The sequence below is a fragment of the Idiotropiscis lumnitzeri genome, chromosome 20, assembly GCF_059441095.1.
Source record: "Idiotropiscis lumnitzeri isolate Australia: NSW breed Sydney's pygmy pipehorse chromosome 20, RoL_Ilum_1.0, whole genome shotgun sequence".
NCBI classification, from domain to species: Eukaryota; Metazoa; Chordata; class Actinopteri; order Syngnathiformes; family Syngnathidae; genus Idiotropiscis; species Idiotropiscis lumnitzeri.
In genome coordinates, this window is record NC_142410.1 from 4,707,398 (window position 1) to 4,727,526 (window position 20,129).

Here is a 20,129-nt window from a genome sequence, read left to right on the forward strand (position 1 = left end):
ATAGTTGTTTGTAAATATGCTCCATGATGTCTACTTGGAACTTACATCCTCAAAGTGCACTTACAGGCATTACCTTAGCAGCGAAGAAAGTCTAAAAATGGCAATGATAGTTTTAGACAGGACAGAGAGGAATGCGAGGGAGGTCTACGTGCAAGCAGGAGGGCACACATTATAACATTGTTATTACATCAACCCTGATAGATGGCTGAATACAGTCCTTGTATTAGGCCAAAGTTTGTTGCTCAAGGACCTCATAACAGATGGGCCACATCATTTTTGGAATTGAGGAAAAACTCAAATGCATTTTAATCAACTACTTTTTGACTTGACAATATTACAGTTTGGAATGAGTACAGTATTATAATTTACAGAAATAATTACTTCCCAATTTTCATTACTGGTTTTGCATTTAATTTATCTTTTTAGTATGATGACCCCTTCTGGGTTTACAGTAGAGTTCTTACAGCCCAAGAAGAGAAGCATGACTCAGGCTGCTGTTCGGTGTGGTGTGATGTTTGGGAATATTAACGCCGCACCACCACCACCACCACCACACTTACATGACTGGAGGTTACTACAGTTCAACATCCCCAAAATGAACGCGCGCAAACCGTCGCTCGCAGCACCTGACTGCAAGGAGCCAATCAGTAATGAGTTCCTGACTTATGATCGCCCTCTCACCAATGGCGGCAAGGCACTTTTGCGTCAACGTGCGTCAAGTGCACAATGACTGTTACGTAACAAGTCCTCGAAGGCGGCAAAGCACACAGTGCCATCCCGCAGGTGGTGCGTTGAAGCGCCTTTATGAAATGTGGGAAATGGGAGGGAAAAAGCATTTGGAACAAGAAAATAAAATGGCCCACTAGTATGACGACTACCTTTCGTAGGTACAAAATAAGTTACAATTCATACACAATCCCACATTTGAAATGTCTATACTGTATTAATAAATCACAAAAAAATTACATTCCAATTTAAAGTAACTGATTAGACTAATGTAAATCGTACTTGCCACATTTCTACTGAATGATTACCAACGAAAATATACATTAAAATAAAGAATTCTATTTAATCAAGAGTGTGTATTAATTTGTACTTTTATATTTTTAACTGTAAACATGTCAATTTTGACATTTAACTTAAAAACATTTAAATAATTATAATAAAATATTTCCATAAAATATTATATTTCATTAAGATATGGATTAGTTTTTAGTTATAATTTTATTTTTTTTTAAAAAGTAAAAATTAAACCTTTTTTAATTGTTGCCAAGGAATTGAAGCGCGATGAGCCTTGAAATTGAAGAAAGGTACATTTAATTTGAAAATGAAGGAAAAAAATATTACACGAGTTAAATAAGCGAAATGGATTGTACTGTATAAACATTTGTGCAAAAAAAAAAAAATTAGCACACACACACACACGCAGATACTCGCACACGGAGGCACTTTCCTGCCTTCTGCTTCCATGATGCACCCAGAATTCCCACCAGAATATACAATCCTTTCCAACTACGCCATCTACTGTACAAACGCTTAAAAGTAAAGGAGAAGACACAGCCGGGTGGAGATTAAAGCATCAAGGTTGAATGAAATGAATATGCTACTCATTCATACACTACTAAATAACAGACTGAACAGGTTGGAAAAGATGATGGCACAATTCATGAAAGGATTGGCGCACAGTTACTGAATTTCTCACATCGTATTTTGTTTCGTACGTGTCCCACTTTGCCTGGCTGACTATAAAACCATCCGCCAACTACAAAAACACACTTAAGCCCACAAATGTTTTACTTTGTACATTGAGTGTTGCGTTTGTGCCTCCACGACTTTCCGGATACATTCATCAGATGAAGATGAAGACCACAATCCGCCCACGTAAGAAAAGGAAATAAATATTTTTTTAGTTTTGTTCCGTTTGTTGAACACTGAGGCGCGGGCATGTGGCTCAGACGCCCAGCTTGTTGGCGATGGTCATGACTACTTTGAGGATGGGCATGAAGGCGGAGATCTCGCTGAAGTTGCTGCTGCTCACCACCAGCGTGTGGACCTCCAGGCCGCGCTGGTAGTTCTGGTTGGCCACGCAGCGGCCGATCTCATGCAGGCCGTTCAGGATGTTGGGGGAGAGCTGAGGAGAGGGCGCCGATGCACAACAAGATAAGCGATGCCGCACGTTAAAAGCGCGAGGAGATGACGCTGATGGTGATGACGAAGGTTCCATTCGAGGGATTACAGATCCAGTTGTTAAATTCCCGAAAGCGACAAAAATATCCCGTTGGTCGAAGATTAAGCAAATACCGTTCAATGACTGGAATAATTAAATCAAATGCTGTTTAACAATTATTATTTAAAACATTTTCCATAGGCAGCAGAGTCTTCTAAGGCTCAGAGGTAAATGTCCAGGGAGTCAAAAAAAAATAAAAATAAAAAGTTTCACTTATGTCAATGTGATAAATCTGCTGAAAACATGGAAAGGTATGACTGTCACTCTCTGCGTTAGAGGTATTAACAGTATTGGATTTTTTTGGTAATCTCTTCAAAGTATTTGCACAGCTAACTTTCATGTTTGCTTTTGATTTCCAGTGAAGGTGCTGAATGATGGTTGCTGCCCCGAAACACAATTGAATGTAAGCATGAATTAAGCCTTCATTGCATCGATCGGCAACATTTTTAACATCGGTTTTCAATCATTCGGACTAATGAATACAAACCCAATTTTGGAATATGATATTATACAGTCGTGGACATCATGACTTGACATTTAACGTTTCCTTACCGACTGCTCCCTCAGCTTGTCATACAGGCATCCCAAACGCTTGGCTGCATCATCGAGTTTCCGTTTTGTTTGCTGTAAAGAAAGGAATTTAATAAATAAAACGGTACCTTGACGGCACTCATTCCAAATCACTTTCATCCTTCACCAATAATTTTTCCCCATTGAAATTGAAATTAATTTTTGTACGGATTCTCGCATTAATGTGTTGATAAAGGGATGTGACCAAAAAAAAAAATTGAGTGTGATGACGCACTACTCAAAATTGTAGTAAACTGGTATTGGGGCTGAAGAATTTTCAAAATAATCTAATAGCGATTTTCCCTCCTCAAGATTGCGATTTAATATGCAGTTATTTTCCTTTCACAAGCATTTTTTTTTTAAAAACAAAAACTTATTTATTTTAATTAAAATTGCTTTCTACTATCAAATTGAATTTGATTAATTGTTCAGCACTGGCTGGTATACCCGTAAGTGAAAGTCCCACTACAATATAAAATCCTTTTGGCGAATAACAAGAGAGTCTGTCGGACTTACTGGGTCTCCTGCTGAGAGCTGGCAGCGCTGCACTAGACTGTCAAAGGTGGATTTGAGCACCATGTGCTCGGCGGGGATCTCTTTCTGCTCCACCCGCTCTGCGGGGAGCTGCTGGAGGAGCTGGGGGTGGGTGCAAACGCACGGTGAGGTGGAAACCTGCATGTTTGCTTGTGATATGCTGCGGGGCGCCTTGTCGGACACCGACCTGCATATTGGGCTCCTGCGGGGCTCCGGGGGGGACCTGGGCGTTGTTGTGCGCCTGAGGAGCCTCCACTGGGAAACCCATCACGGGGGCAGTGATAGGGGCGGGTGGAGTGTAGTTATCAGGAACCTGTTTCATACATGTCACTATTAAAATGGTAAAGTTAATCTGGAATTTTCCATCTGGGTGACAGTGGTATACAATTTAAAAATGGACAGCCACTTTTCCCGCTCAAATTATTTTATACATTTCACAGACATCATGTAATTATCTATGTGACTGTTTCACATTGCACCCTAATATCTTGCCATTGCTGGGTTTTTATTTTCTGTCTAAGCTCCGATGTGGCAATATTACAGGATTTTAGTGCCAAACGAGGCTTTTTAGACAATCCAAGTATACCTTCTTCTTTCTGGGTCCACCTCGTACCGCTGGTGGATCATTCCAGCCTTCTTGGGATGCTAAAACCAGAGATGACAATTAAAAAAATCAAATTCATGTTGCGCTATAGAATAATTTGTTAAATTCTGTGAAAAAAACCCGAAAACAAACATTACAAGCAATAAAGAAACAAATACGCCGGCAAGGCCTGTTTGCGCAACTTCTTGATAATCATCCAACAGCGATCAAGCAGCTGCTAAGGAATTTCTCAATTCACACTTAATGTCCCATTGTTGTGATATTGCAGCAGCAAAAGCAAGAGGCAGCAAACAAACTATACGTATCCAGAAAAATAGAGCCTTCATTACAATGCCAAAGTCAAGAAAAATTTGTCAATCAGATTCAATTGTCAGACATGTTTCTATTTTTCTGGCTTTACTTGAACTCTTATCCCAAATGCATTGCTAACACTGTCACCTTGAGGGTCAAACTGGGTATTCAGCCAAGGAAAGAATCCTGAAAGTCACATGAGGAGGACAACTGAGTGTAACGTAACCATCTCTAACAATGCGTGCATTATGTTCACAGATGTGAGAGGAGAGGAAACTGGAAGCTGAAGTGAGCGACGTGGCACCAACCTGCGGGAGGAGGAGCGGCAGCTGAAGTCGCAAAGGGCTTTGCAGCAGGAGCGCCGGGGCCCCCTTGTGGGTAACCTGATCCAAGAGGAACATAGGGACCGGTGGCCATGGGGGGCACGGGCCCCTGGCTGTGGAGCCCCCCGGGGTACATGGGGACGGGGGCTCCGGGCTGGGAGCTAGATGGCATGGGGCCCGACGGCAAGGAGGTAGAGGGCATGAAGCTCGTCGGTGGAACACCGGGGCTGGGCATGGGGGGGAGGCCCCCGGGGGCCGACGAAGAATGTGGCAGCGGAGGTCCTGACAAGTAAGCGGCTGGCATGGAGGGGCCTGGAGGGGAGAAGACTGACGGTCCGCCCATGGGGGACAGCTGGAATGGCTGATGTGGAACAAAACCTTGAAGAAACCAAAGAATTCAAACATATCAAATTCAAAATGTGACAGATGAATGAACTTGTGGCCATACCTGGAGCTGGATGCTGCGGGTACGGAGGCCTCATGGTCGGAGGTGGCAGCCCATGAGAAGAGGGAGGCAGGCCAGGGCCGGAGCTACTCGGAAGAACTTGAGGCTGGAATAGTGCCGATGTTGGCATAGGAGGCTGCTGATGCTGCTGCTGGTGATGAAGAGCAGGAGGGGGCTGGTACTGATCCTTAGATTGGGAAAGAGAAAAATACTCTACTGTGTGTGTTTCATGCATTAAGAGGCAAAGTAGCAGGGATGCAAATGATGATGTAAATCCATACCATGATTTGTGCTTTCTGTGTCGGAGTGTGAGAAGGAGCAACGGGCTTAGCTGTGCTTTGAGGCTGCTGTGGGTGTGCAGCCTCTCCCTGAGCATGGAACAGTCTGTTTCGCAGCATGTTGATTCCAGGCTGAGGAGACCACGCACACACAAATTAGAAATCAGGTCAGATTTGACTCGGTGTGGGAATGAGGACGAAACCTCACTTGATCAGAATTGTCGGGCAGGTAGGCCATGGCAGTGGCCAGGCTGCCTTCTGCAGCAAGGATGCCGGCGTAGCACGTCAGCTTCTCGGCCAGGACGGGGCTCTGCACCGCCACCTCGCTGTTTCGGAGGCGTTCGATGGACTTGCGCAGCATCATTACTTTTTCCACTAGATCCTGGGGGGGAAAAAAAACAAACAGGACAAAAACAGAAAACAACTCAGAATTAAAGCATTCTCAACGCAACATAGAAAATATCATGTTTACAAAGGACAATTATAATTTTCTTCTGCTTCCTCACACAATTAAGGACAAAAAAAAAAAAAATAACCAATTGGATTTTTCAAACATTTAGGAGGACTGTAATTAAAATCAGCCTTCAACTTGCAAAACCTTCAAACAACAAAGAAAACAAAATACATGGATAAAAAACACGCCAATGAGAATTGTAATGTTTTAATACAAATGACATTTGTTTGTTTTTTTCCTTACTTCCAGGCCGAGAGGAGATGAGCAGTCCCTGTGCATGGCCCAACACTCCACAAGCCTCTCGATGTTTCCAGAGCAGATGTAACACAAGCATGCCTGCAGGCAGCGTTTCTCCATGCCACCTCGCTCCAAGCGGCCGCCCAAGGTATCTAGCCAGAGAAAGATTCAGGAGGTCGTTTGTTTCAGCCGCCATTTGATTGTCAAACGGATGTTAACCTGCCTTCTTGGTACCATTCTCAGGAACGTATGGTTTTTATGTCCCTCACCGTTATGTCCTTTCTTGGTTGATTGTGAGCTTTGTGTATGAACGCACTTCTTGCTACCGTTACACCTTGACTTTATTATTAATTTTCATAATAAAGTATCTATTCATCGATACAAGATGACCTAAGATCTCAAGCGCAAGTGCCGTTTTTGTGAAAGCGCCGTCATCTTACCGCACAGCTGGGCAAATTCTTCAGGGTGAGCGTAGGTGAGGAGAGCGGCGAGCGCTTCCTTCCAGTTGTCCAGCTCACAGCTTTGCACGATGTCTCTCCAGTTCTGCGTCACCACTGATGATATGAGCTACAGAAAAGTAACACATTCATGGGAACACGGCCCTCTTTAATTTGCATGTGTAGATGAAATTAGGATTCTGCCATCGTTTAATTTCAAGTTCCCCAACCTTTATTGGGCCAAGGCATATTTTGCAGCTTTCACAGAGCCTCACCATGGAGATGCTGTTCTTCTGCTTGCTCAGGTACTTCTGCTGGGTCTTCTTGAGCAGCTCCTCTCCACCACTGATGGACAGCAGGATGGCTTCGGCGTAGCGGCCGTCGCTCAGACACAAATCCACCGCGCCCTCAAAATTGCCCACAAGCAGCGCCTGGCTTATCAAACCGTCCGTATCTAATGGAGAACGTTGCGCGTCAGCCACACGTCGCTCATTTGCTGCGGTCGCAAGATTTGCTTGTGCTTACCGCACGAAACGGGGATCTGAAAGTTGGGGATTTCTTTCTGATTCTGGCTGAAAAAGTCGGCGGGTGAAACAGAGCCTGACGACCTAACCTCGCCGTCTGCGGTTGCTTCTTCAGACCTCTGAGGACACAACAGGAATAGCTGAGACAAAAAGGAAGCGTTATAACTGTACACCACAAAGAATTATTCTGAATCTTTGGAGGTTCCAGGGCACCCTACTGAATGAGTTTCAGACCTCAGTGGAGAGCTGCAGCATCTTTTTAGCGAGGTCCTCAGCATCCACGGCATGTCCATTGGGTTGAAAGTTTTTCCCCAAGCATTTAGAAATCTGTCCAATATAAAAGTAGTTTTTTAGCTTGTTGTTTGATTACATTTAATAACAAACTTTTCCCACCATTGTGGGGTGTTGTGTGTACAATTTAGAGGGTTTTAAAAAAATAAGAATTAAATTTCAGAATAAGGCTCTGACTTAACAAAAACTTTAATTTCCACATGCAACGTATACTGCAGTCTTACTCATAATACCTTTTTCTCCAAGTCATCTTTACTGAAACCCAAAAGTCGCAGGAATTTGATGCGTGCCTCATCTTCAAAATTCACCTGTTAAAAAAAAAAAAAAGCAGTAAAGCACTAAATTAGCTTCAAACAGTAACTTAGGAGTGGTGTGAGGTGTTCCATAAGGCAAGATCATGCACGGCGTACCAGGAGGAACTTCCATATGTCCTGCTCAGCCTCCGACTTGGCGCTCTGGATCTTGGCCTGGCAGTAGTTGTTGAAGGAACCAGACTGCAACGCCACCTGCAACTCCCTGGAACGCTGCAGGAACTCCGTCTCCGTGGTGACCTGGCTGACAAACACCTGCCTGGGGACGGGCTGGGGGCTCTGCACGGCTGCCATCTTGGGATTCTCAAACGTTATCAGCTTTCCGCCAAACTTGAGGGGGAACAAATATTGAATCAGAAGCGACGATGACACGCGACTTAACACTTGGGGAGCTTTTCCACTTACGGCAAAGGAGGCCCCCACTGGTCTTCGCACCCACTTGGGTGGCTTCTTCAGAGGAGGAACTATGGTGTCTTGTACTGTTGGCTGAGGAACCTGCAGGGGAGGGAGCACCTGCCCTGTACCAAAGGGATCCATTGTATCAAATGAGGATGAGATCTGGGAGGGAAGAAAAATGCGTGAAAAAACGTTAAAAGGTGACATACTTTGCTATTCTTCCCTACAATTTAAACGTTTCCAAGTGTCTTGACATTTCTGAAAATATAACATGGCACACATTCTGGGTACCTTATCAGCGGTACTTTGATGCTGAGCCTTTAAGCTCCCGCCCATCACCGAGTAAACAGTGATTCTGCCATCAAACGAGGCCGCCGAAAGCAGAGCGGGATTCCTCGGACACCACTGGACGTCGAAACACCACTGGTTCGTCGTGGGAAGCTCGTAGATGACCTAACATAAAAATGATTCATTGCATTTGTCTTCATTAAAAAGGCAGGAACATTTAAGTTGCCCTACCTCTGCAGTGTTTGGATTCCAGCAGAGGATGCGGTTGTCCTTAGCGCTGCTCAATAGGAGCTCAGAGTCAGCCTGGCTCCAGGAGACTGACAAAATCCCCCTTTAGGAAAATAATGGCGACAACAAATTTAGTCTTTTGAAAGAAAAAATATATATATTTTAGCCTCACCGTGTGTGATTCTCAAGAACTTTAAGAGGAGACGTGGCAAAACGAAGGTCCCACATCTGGATGACGGGTAGGCGGTCGTCCTCGGAGGCCAGAACCAACTGAGTGGCCACGTCGGGGTGCCACACCATCCCGGAACAGTGCATCTGGACACACAAGACAAATAATTTTCAAATCAACCGTTGAGCTGTGCAGACCTTTCAAACGCGAGGGGCTCACAAACCCGGTTGCTGTGGTCGCTGATCTTGATGATGGGCTCGTTCTTCCTCAGGTCCCAAACGACGGCTTTGCCGCTGGGGTTGGCCGAAGCTAGGATGTGCTGTACTTGCCGGTTCCACGACACCACACTGATGTCCTCCGCAGGCTGAAAAGTGAAGAACAAGAGGTCACATAGAAATGGGCTCCCAATACGCAAAGTGCAAACTTAGTAAGGCAAGGTAACAATTTATATGGCACATTTCATACGCAAGGCAACTCAATGTGCTTCACACAAATAAATACACAGAATCTAAAAGCATTTACAAACTGAACAGCAGAAGACATTCACGATGCAAGGAAAACAAAAGTAGATGTTTAAAATGAATAAAAAATGTACATCGACAACATTCAGACACATTTACAATCAAAAGACATTTCAAAGCAAAGGAAATTAATTAACAAAATAAAAACTAAGCGACTTTAGGGAAGGGATTTTTAAAGTGCATTTAAACTTGGGGCTGCCCTTACTTCTGTTGCCAAACTTATTCCATTTCTGTGCGACATGACAGCTAAATGCCGCTTCACCGTGTTTGCTTACACCACGACTTAATTTATTGACCCAAGTCAATTAGTAGAATGAGACAACACGTTGAATCAGTAGAGATGCGGATACTCTTTTTAAAATTTGAAACTTATTTAAATGCTCATAACATTCTCACCTGTGCTTTTGCTCCTGGTGTCATCGGACTGCTGAAGTTGTTGAGATCCCAAATATATATCTCCGAATCATTTGCTCCAGATGCAAGGAGATTGCTCTGAGGGACAACAAGAGGAACATTATTTACACAAGCTAATATAAATATACATTTTTAATTAAATGCATTCATGTATTTGGTGGGGAAACACACCTGGAAAGGGTTGAAATCAAGCGCTCGTACGGGTCCCGCATGCTTTTCGCACTGTCCCACCACGGCCTCTGCACCAGAGTTTACGATGGCCTCCGGGTTATAAACTGTTAGTGCGCCATTCTCGCTGCCTGCTACCAGCCGCCCTCCAGTGGCATCCTCACCCATCCCGAAATTAACCCACACCAGACTGTGTAACCTGTGTAAAATTGTACAGTTAAGCATACTAGTGCAAATTTTGAGGCAGCAAAAATGATAGTTGACCATTATCACAGTTTACCTGTTAGTAGTGCACAGGGACCCTCTCGGCTTCATGTCTAGAGAGGGGTCAGCAAAATCCAGTTCAAATATCTCCAGGGCTGCCGTGGTGTTGAACGAAGCGTCAAGCTGCTGTGCCGACGTGCCTGTTGTAGAGAAATCCCAGCATGTGCAGTCAACAAGAATGAAAAAAAAATAACCACAGTAAAGAAAATAATGACACTTATTCGTGAAGACTTAGTTTGAGTACCTAACGCCAAGCAGATGGGATGGTGTCCAGCGGGACTCCACGCCTGCTGGGCGGTCCTCTGGATCTCCTTCAGCCTCATCTTCCTCTAACTTTGAACACTTGCACAGAAATATGGCCCTACTTGCAAATTTATTTATTATTATATGGTACATTCACAATGAGCTGCACTTGTAAAATAGAAAATCGCAAACATCATCCAGTATATACAGGGAAATAATAAAACAAGTTAGTCTTATTTGAATGGCCACTTTAGTGTGAATAAAAAAACACGCCTTTACTTGTGGGTAACTAAATGCTATTACGGAATAACGGTGCATTTATCTGAACACATTATGTAGGAGGCTGCTGAACTTTGCCACAATTTAATAATTAATCGGGCTCACACCAACTCTTGACAGCTAGAAGCCAATCCTTTTAAATGCCGACAAACTGGCGAGTCACTTTAATAGCCGCAAAACACGATCAGCAACCCAAAAGCCGTGTTAATGAGCGCATTTCTGTTACTGAATAATAAAATTACCGTAAAGCCGCCTTGCCGCGCGGCGAATAATGTTTCGCTTGGGTAAAGTCGAAGTAAATCCAAGCTAGCGGTTAGCATTAGCTTCACATACGAGTCGTAGCTGATAATTGCCATTATTCTCTGGAGTAAGTGGCACACATTTCAAAATTAATTGTTCCACCAATTGCACAATGTAGTGAACACTTTTTTTCTACGAGTTATCTGCGTCGGTGTATCCATAATTGCTCACAAAACCTGAGCCGCCTATGCGGCTCATGACAAGCAAAGCTAGGCAGCCAACACCCTTGTTGCTCCATTTTTCACGAAACATTCGTGACGCGTGCCCCTAAAGGGTTAAAAACATCAAACAAAATACATTAATAATTCACGCGACTGTCACTTACAAATCTATTTAGCAGCCGGACTGCCCACAAGCACCGAACTGACGTTAGCCACCGCCGAGCTAATCGTTTAGCCGCTGAAGTCTGAGCTGAGTGTTGCCGTGTTGTCACTCAGCTACGGTGGCCGACGTGGAGCATTTGGAACCTGCGCTAAACCGCAGCCTCATTTACGCATTGTTAACAATTCATATAGTTGCTCCACACTAAATTAGTACATACATCTTCCTGGTATGAATAACAACATGCTTAAAAAACGACACGACTACATGTGAGTGTAGTTAGAAGTGTTTTATTCTTGACAGAATTTTTAAATATATACACATGGAGAAGAGGACGATATCATTTAGATTTCATAATTCTTGACTTCTTCCAGCTGTTTTTCAGGATCTCCCCCTTTCTCCAAGTACAAGTTGTTGTAGGGATACTGTTTGGGTCCCTGGAATTGAGAATAAGCTATGTGTAATTAAAAACAATATAATAAAAATAAAAAAATCAGAAATCACATTACAGCATTAGTCTAATAGTTAAGTTGCCAAAGCCATTTGTCAACTTTTCAGTAAACAAGAAAAAGAACAGTTCAGTTGCCTTGATTCACGCTCTAAAATTACTATGACTCCGACTACTGTGAACTAACACACACACAAAGGAAAAACACAAATTAAAATCAAGCTGTTTTTTTTTAAATTGATATTGTGACAGTAAGTTAGAAATGCTAAGGTAAAAGGCTATTAAGCGAATGACATATTTGATGAAATTGTATGACGAAACAACATCCATGGGAGATGTATAAATCTGAATATCTTTGCATATAAAACTGAAATTAAGAGAAACAATCGTAAGCATAGAAGAACATTTAAAAAAATATTTACAAAATAAAAGCAAGAATGCTTTTACTGTGCAAAATAAAAAAATTTTCTTGTTAAAATGTGACAACTTTCAATAATTACAGTTTTTCTGATATTATTATAATTTCCTTCTTGTAGTGCCTCGACTAGGGCCCCTAAATTCATGCTTGTTTTTATGTCATATTGCAATTTAATTCTAATGAAATTTGTACAATTTCTTACAATTTTGAGATTTGAAACGTTTTCCCTCCAAGTCTAAAAATGTCATAAAATTACACTTTTACTATTGTTAAATTATATCTTAATTATTTAATTCAATACATTCATAAATTAACATAGTTAGGAAATTTACAACTTCTGTGTCAAAATTCTTTGCTTTTTTTTTTTGCTGTTGTACTCCTTTCAAAAAATGGTTTGTACGCATGACAAATTCAATATTTCTTGTCTAAATGCTGTAATTAATACTTACAACAGGTTGGTAACTAGGGAATTTCTCCCCGATGTAGAACATGAACAACATGAAGCCGATGAAACCAAATAGTTGTTTGCACATGGTGTTCCAGGACAAAGGAGTGGGAGATGTATCCACACGATTCCTGATGTACATGTCAAAATCCCAGTGCATCTAGAAATAAAAATTTAAAAAAAGCATGAAAATAGACGAATGACTGACTGTAATAAACAACTTCTCATCAACTATTATGCTTTTTACCGGCTCTCCCCAGTTCCTCCTCAGGTCTGGGTGGTCCCATTGATACCAGGGGTCCCTCTCATGTTGAGATCGGCCAGGAAGTTTAGGATAATCACCATAGCTGCAAGAAACAAATAAAAAGTGATATTATGTAAACCATTGGAGCGCTATAACAAAATGAAAATGAGAAGTGCATTGGTGACTGTAGGACACTTTTCCTACATGTGAGAGTATTACAGTAAGTGTACTGTAAAATCCGAGAAACAAAAAAAATGCATTTAACCAAATTAAATTATTATGACAGTAATCAAAACGTACCCCTCTCCTTTGTCTGGGTAGGGCTCATAGTCCTCAACTCTCATGTTGTACTTCTTTGCTGCTGCAGCTTTGGCTTCTGGAGTAGTGGGGTACGCGCCGGGTAGATCATCCTTTGAAGCACCAGATGCTGAAGAAATAAAAATAAATTACAATATATATTCAAGCCAACGATTCAAGATTCAATGGCAAAAACAGCAATTGTCATTCCTCATCGCCAGATGACGCTAACCACTTAGCTAAAGCTAAAGTTAGTCTGTCAAGGTTACGTCAATTTGGGTCTCCAAAAAGAGCACAAAACGCGTTTATTTGAATGCACTCATGAAATACACACGAATATACACAGCGGTCAATCTAACCTGCCCTAGATCCGGAAAGAAGAGCTGAAATTCCGGACGCTGGGCCCTTTGAAAGGGCTTGAGCCCACCGTCGGAAGCCAACGACGGCCATGTTTACAGTTCACTCCAGACCGACACTGAAGGAAATGCGCATGCGTGAGACGGAAATACGGGTCATCATGAAGGCCAAAATTAAACTGAGGGCAATATCTATTTTACTTATTATTTATGGTAATTAAAAACTAATATTGGCACAAACATTATTATTATTATTATTATTATAAATTCGTAGTTTTTATATGGAGTATAGCAAAGAAAGAAACCAATAAATCACGTGCAACAATGGTGGGAAATATTCAAGTACGAATGTTACTGTAGACTTTCACGTGTCTCAAATTTATTAATACTAATTTTGAATAATTCTTTTAATTCCTATATTTATCTAGTGTCTGATGTTATGGCAAATCATTCGCTTATGGGAAGTCATTCACACTGCACACGTGTAAATCTTTAGTGCAAGTCTTCACAACAATCCCCCCAAAAAACTATGCTGTAAATGCGTTTATTTTTGAGACTGTACAACTTCTGTCACATATATCAAACCAGCAACATGGATATTAGGAACTAATTAGACATTAATTAGGTTTAATGGGGAGGCTTTGTTTGCTGAGTGATAGTGAAAGAAAGCAGAACTTTTCATTGATTCATTCATATTTAATAACTGTATTGGTGGCGGAGAGGAATGTGCGCTCAGAGTGAATGCACTGTAGCTCCGAGTCCCGTTCCACCTCCTCATCAGATCCAACTCGGGCACACATGTGTGTTTACCGAGGGACCGTCACGCTGCCACCGCTGATCAACTGACAAGAGTCGGTTACAAAAGCTCGGCGATGTCCTTCTCAACTTTGTCAATGGGACAGTGAAGTTCATACCTGCGGCAAATTGAAAGCAAAAAAAGGCATTTTGGGCCTCAAGCTAATATTTAGAAAATTAAGATGGTTAACATCTTGACCTGCTGAAGGGCTTGCCATCTGCAGTGATTAGAAACTTTTCAAAATTCCATCGGATATCATTGACGGTGATTGGTGACCAGTAGAACTTCTTTATATCGCCAATGACAGGATTCACAAAGGGCAACGATTCCTGTGAGATGTTATAACAAATGAGAAAAGCAGCCAGTTTACAATAAATGTATCGATGGTTTTTTGTATTCATATACCTTCAGGTAGGTGAACAGCGGCTCCTCACTGACTCCATTCACCTCCACCTTACCAAAGATGGGAAACTTTGGCACAAATCCCCTTCCGGGTCTCACGTATTTCAGGATGTTTAAGGTTTCATTATTCACCTCTAAAAAGAAAGAGTCATCCGAATGTAGAACACTTTATAAGGACTAAAAGCCCCCCTGATCATCGATAACAATATAATCCAATAGAGTGGATCTACCAGGGGATTGAAGGCCGAACTGGTTGCAGGAGAAGGCCAGTACGGTGAAGTTGAGGTCACCGAACATTTCCATGAGTGCATTCAGTCGATGGTACTGAAGAACAAAGTTGAACAAAAGGGAACAGAACATGTGCATTGAGAAAAATAAATGAACGAGAATAGACTGTTAGGGATAAATTTCATCGATAAAGGATTTGAAATTAGGGTTTTTATGTACAGTAGGACACTGCTAAAAAGGGAAACGACCCCGAATAGGAAAATAATGCTGTGAATTAGTGCAGAATTTACCTCCTCGATTGTTGATCCTCAGAAGGTGGCCACGTTGACGACAAGAAGCACTTTACCCCGGAAGTCCTCCAGCGGCACCGTCACTCCTTCCAAGGTTTCAGCAGAGAAATCATAGATGGATTTATTCGCCATGCTCCTAATTTTTTACCTAATGCAAATGTTTCGCTAGCACACACCGGCCCGAGAGTGACCCATTCGCTAAGCGACTCTATCCGTGCCATTCACTGAAACAAACACACAGGTCAGCAATTGTTCGGCGTGACTGAATGCATTGTTCTTGTGGGCAGAGGTGACCAAGCAAGACATGGGTCATCTATTCAGGAATAGGATGCTATCATCTGCAAGAGGCGCAAACATTATTAAAATAAATGCAGACATCATTAGAGAATCAAAATCTATAATACTCATAAAAGGTTGAGATGCTTACAGGAAAACCCGCTGCTCTCTCTTTGTGGAGTTGTCAAGCAAAATTCATAACAGGTCTTTGATTCATGATTGGACCAGTACTGGTCCGCAGCTCTCTGGTTGGGGACCCCGCTGTGGAAGTGTACAGAGGAACAATTTGAGTGGCGGTTGGATGCTCTTTATCTTCCATTGCTTCTTTTTTTTTTTTTTTTGTCGTTCCCTTTTCCATATTGTTAGCCTATTAGCATAGCTGCCTAATGTAAGCCTTTTGAGAAAGCAAGAAATAAACACAACAACTCAATAAACAAATCAAAATGAGTCTGTTTGCCTTGATTCAATCTTTGACAATTATCATGACCTGAATCCAAAGTGTATTTACCTCATTTTGACACGTCATAATCCAATTTAAAATTTTACAATGTCATTTTCCTTGTTAAACAGGTATCTAAAATTCCGTTCCGTAACTGCAACACATAATGAGGCGAGCTGTTAAATGTAAGGCTGGCTGTTGTATGATACGATTATTGGATTCCGTTGCAATGAGCCTTTACAACCACAGCGCGGCGCTGCTGCACTTTTGATTACAAGCAGCGCAGCGGCTGGATCTGGGGACTAAAAAATTTCATTGACTCCAGTAACCAGTGTTGACCCAAAGGTTTCTGTGACCGTAAGCAAAAATGTTTTAGGAATGTGAAACCAGAGTTCCTGAAAAACAAACCAATGCAAACATGGAGGAAAACATGCAAACTTCGCACAGGAGCTGAAGTTCGAACAAAGGAAATTTCCTCTTTGAGGCAAATGTAGCAACCACTTGACCATGTTCTGTCCTCTTTAAAAAACCCAATTTTTCGAATTACCAATTGGGCATGGATTCACTAAGACATACTAGATAAATTAGATTCCCCCCCTCTCGTACTCTCTCTCTGCCCGAGTGTCATCCCTTAAGTGTACAATGTCACCGCACATCACACCTCCACCAAGCACGCCTTCCCCCGCCTCTTCTCTCTTTCTCTCGCCACAGGGTGTGCTTTGTGATGGCAGCGTTTACAGTGACATATTGCCACTGCTTCTCTTGCTGTCTCCCTCGATTTCTCAAGAAAAATATTGCATGAGGCCTTCGGGCTAGGCCCACTAAACCTCAGCGTGTGTGTGTATGTGTGTGTAGGAAGAGAAGAGGGGACGAACACAATCAGCAAACAATGCTTCTTGGCAGCTCGTCTTGGCTCGACGTTTTACGCGTCCATTAAGTAAATTGTTATGCTTCGTGTGTTGCCTCGCGCGTCAGTGCAACATCTGTGTTTAAAGGGCTTCTTCTCATAACAAGAGATTTCCTGTTTTGATGAAAGCGTGGCGCCAAGAACATCAGCTCATGTATGATATGGCTCCAACTTGAACGCACTGTGGAATTATCATGGACGGATGGACAAATTGGAGTCTGATTTATCTTTTTCCAATCGTTTGAGGAAGGAAAGGGAAATATTTGAGCAACTAAAAGTCGGACAGACTTGCCAAATCTTGAATGAAGTCAGCAATCAGCTCAGGGAACATCAGGGTTTTCTAACTTATTGCACCAAGTGACACCTAAAAAATGAGCTCTCAAATAGCGTAGTAGGCCTAAGTGTTCATTAAATAAAGGTTTTATTTTACATTTTATATACCACATCAACACTCAACTTAAATATAGGGAAAAAAAACTGCACTTAAATAATGACTACACGTAAAATGCTTTTTGCATAAAACGTAAATAAAATCATTTTCAAAATAAAAATCTATTGTGATAATTTTAATGAGTAAATACAGCTAAAATGTGCTCATCAATGTTCTGCACTGGACTTTTCAAAAGTTTTAAGCCACTGAAACATGATGCACAGTTTAAACATTTGATTTAGCAATTCTGTTGTGTACCACTAGAGGGAGCACTTAATTTAACAAAACAATTTTGAAGTTGTATGTACCTTATTTCCTTCGATCCCGTTAACTATAATAACCTTGTTTGTGACTAACTTGAAAATGCCCAAAGAAGCCTCACAACAATATTTAATTTATTTGAGTTTTATATATCTTGATTTTACAGTAATTAACCTTTCTTTACACTTGCATATCAGTTTGGAAGTCGCCTTTAGAGTTAGTATAGGTTTGATGTAATATTGGGAGCAGGTGCTCAAGCCCAAAAAATACAATAAATAAAACCAGTACCATTGGATTTTTTTTTTTTTTTTAACATACATAGGCGGAAGCAAAATGGGAGCATATGTACAATTCCCCCAAGCACTGCCTGCAAAACATAAATACGCTTTAAGAGTAATTTATCACAGAGAGGATCATTTTAATTTTTCATAAGCAGTTTGAAAAATGGAAGGATAAAAATATTGGTGAATACAGAAAAGAAAATGCTGTCAGATAAAAAGGGCACTTTTTTAATCAAGCGCAAAGGAGCAGATTCTTGAGCACCACCTTGACCATGTGTGCACGTGCCTGCCGGGTGATATGGCCGGTTCTTTCCAACTTCCATAGAAATATTAGAAAACAGAAAATGTTACAGTAAGTTTTCCTGCATATAAAGTATGACCTCTAGAGAAGAATCTTCTGCTATTCCTCCACTGTATCCGTCTTTCTCAAGTTGGGTCATTTACTACTTTATTTGCAAATGTGACAATCTTTTCAAGAGATTTGAGCAGTCACGCATTCCAAAGTCGTCTAAATACACTCCAAAAGAAGCTTAGGATTCTTCAAACGTTCTTCCCACAAGTGAACACACATATACACGTGCACGCTCACACACTCACACACACCTCCTGCTGTTCCCTGGATGAATCATATATGCAGATTGGCAACGCTTTGAAGTGCACGGAATAGAATAGGAGATGTGTGTTATATAAACAGCAGAAGGAGGATTAGCGTCAAAACTTCCTCCTTGTCTTGTCTGCTCCTCTACCTTTTCCCACTCATCAAAAATGCATTTTTCCTATATCCTTTTTTTTTATGATGTTCATTTTTGACTGAGGTGGTGTTTTTTTTTTTTTTTTTTGCATTTCACGCAGGGCCTTGCCGCTGGAGCCCGCCTCAAAAAGTAAATGTAGGTCATGTGTCGTCGCCGTCTTTCACATCGACATGCAGGAGAAGATGGAAGTGATGAAATCCTTGTGGAAGTGTCTCTACCCCACCTCTCTCGAGTTCTCTCTCACTTCTTTTGCTTCCAGCTTGAATGAGACATTAAGAGGCTGCCTACCTGCTTCCCCGAGCTGACGCTAAACATTTCTCTTTCTGCCCACTCATACATGTCTTATTCTGTGGAGCAATGTAATGAGGAAGGTCTCGCCGGCTTTTGCTGCCTCATTCTTTGGCTCCAAACTAATCAGGCTGCTTGCTTGACTTCTTCCAAGCATGAGCCAATCAGCATGGTGATTTCTCTAAGATGGAAAAACAACTTCTAATTGTCTGGTGTAATGAAGGCTTCAAATTACATTCACAGTTCACGTTCACTATGTGTGAGAGTTTTTTTGTGTGATTTATTTTAGTGTGTGTGAGTTTTTGTTAGGGCAAGTGAAAGTGCTTTGTGTGTTTTTTGATTTGTGTGAGCTATATGAACCACGTGAGAGTTTTTTTTTTGCATTGAATGTTTTTTTTTGATGCATGTGACATTTTTTTTAGGTGAAAATCTTTTTTTAAATTTTTTTTTTGAATTGGCATATAATAGGGTAGTTTTACAGAATGTGAGATTATGCATTTAAATAAAATTTTAAAAAGCAACATTTAATTTCCTTGTGTGATAACTGACAAATTTCCTGCTCTCCCCCTACAAATTTCCATTTTTCACTGACCTTTGTCATTTATCTGCACGTCTGTGTGGTTTAATACATGCCATGTAAGAAAAATATACAGCAGGTTTAAACATAAATTTCCATATTGTTCACGCCATCTTCATTTTTTTTGCAAATCTCTACATTACTATATTTGAAGGCGGAGTGAAGGTTAAAGTATTTTTTTTAGGTGCTACTAAAAAAAAATATTTTCAGCATCCCACTTATTGCTTTATACCAAAATCAGTCTGCACTTGTAATTTCTGCTTTTATGAAATTTTATTAAAATCCCTCAAGGGCAAAAAAAAAAAAATCAATATTATTGGCAGAAATAGAGCCCCAAAATTCAATTTCGCGTTGCGTCTTTTTTTTTTTTTTTTCTCCCTGTAATGATGAATTCACTTGACATTAGTCTCTATGGGGAGTGGAAATAGTTGCGGGTGATGGGCTGGATTATTATGGGATGCCGTATTGATAGGTAAATGAGTGGATGGATGGGGGGGGTTGATGATCACTTGCTCTGGATGTCCTTGTGGCATCTACAGTGTCGTGTGTGTGTGTGTGTGTGTATTTTTTTGGTTTGGAGAGTGCTGTGTTATGCACGGCTGGTCACTAACACGATGTGACAGGGCAGAAATACCAGTACGGGCCACATTCGCCCACCCACCGTCTCACACACAGACAGACAGACACACACTAACCCCCCTCTGTTGCATGGCACCCTCACCCTATTGGCTGTCTACTTCCGTCACTCCACATCTTCTGCTCGGAGACAGAACACTCCATATAAAAACACACACATACACCAAAACCCCATTTTGTCTTCTCGCGTGGGGTACGAACGTGCAGCCGAGAGTGACGTAGTAAAAAGTGGGACGCATTA

The 20,129-nt window shown here is 41.6% G+C and overlaps 3 protein-coding genes across 3 annotated transcripts; all 3 read right to left on the reverse strand.

Annotated features, from left to right (window-relative positions):
• Nucleotides 1-1,284: 1,284 nt before the first annotated feature.
• sec31b (SEC31 homolog B, COPII coat complex component) lies at nucleotides 1,285-11,267 on the reverse strand. The gene is made up of 27 exons (XM_088285090.1): nucleotides 11,122-11,267; nucleotides 10,219-10,316; nucleotides 9,991-10,114; nucleotides 9,714-9,909; nucleotides 9,525-9,620; nucleotides 8,831-8,971; nucleotides 8,611-8,753; nucleotides 8,442-8,541; nucleotides 8,214-8,375; nucleotides 7,932-8,084; nucleotides 7,626-7,856; nucleotides 7,449-7,523; nucleotides 7,159-7,251; nucleotides 6,926-7,043; nucleotides 6,676-6,854; nucleotides 6,404-6,530; nucleotides 5,970-6,115; nucleotides 5,481-5,654; nucleotides 5,276-5,404; nucleotides 4,998-5,181; nucleotides 4,535-4,927; nucleotides 4,374-4,412; nucleotides 3,918-3,976; nucleotides 3,519-3,644; nucleotides 3,314-3,433; nucleotides 2,780-2,851; nucleotides 1,285-2,131 (listed from the first exon to the last, which is right to left on the reverse strand). The coding sequence occupies exons 2-27, from the start codon at nucleotides 10,295-10,297 to the stop codon at nucleotides 1,952-1,954; spliced, it is 3,639 nt and encodes a 1,212-aa protein (XP_088141216.1). The 5' UTR covers nucleotides 10,298-10,316; nucleotides 11,122-11,267; the 3' UTR covers nucleotides 1,285-1,951.
• Nucleotides 11,268-11,391: 124 nt separating this feature from the next.
• On the reverse strand, nucleotides 11,392-13,469 carry ndufb8 (NADH:ubiquinone oxidoreductase subunit B8). Its single transcript, XM_088284413.1, has 5 exons — nucleotides 13,329-13,469; nucleotides 12,973-13,099; nucleotides 12,676-12,775; nucleotides 12,433-12,588; nucleotides 11,392-11,554 (listed from the first exon to the last, which is right to left on the reverse strand). The coding sequence occupies exons 1-5, from the start codon at nucleotides 13,417-13,419 to the stop codon at nucleotides 11,462-11,464; spliced, it is 567 nt and encodes a 188-aa protein (XP_088140539.1). The 5' UTR covers nucleotides 13,420-13,469; the 3' UTR covers nucleotides 11,392-11,461.
• A 472-nt stretch (nucleotides 13,470-13,941) lies between these two features.
• On the reverse strand, nucleotides 13,942-15,252 carry gpx9 (glutathione peroxidase 9). Its single transcript, XM_088284323.1, has 5 exons — nucleotides 15,042-15,252; nucleotides 14,754-14,847; nucleotides 14,527-14,657; nucleotides 14,320-14,450; nucleotides 13,942-14,239 (listed from the first exon to the last, which is right to left on the reverse strand). Exons 1-5 carry the CDS (start codon nucleotides 15,171-15,173, stop codon nucleotides 14,182-14,184), a joined length of 546 nt encoding a protein of 181 aa, XP_088140449.1. The 5' UTR covers nucleotides 15,174-15,252; the 3' UTR covers nucleotides 13,942-14,181.
• Nucleotides 15,253-20,129: the final 4,877 nt, after the last annotated feature.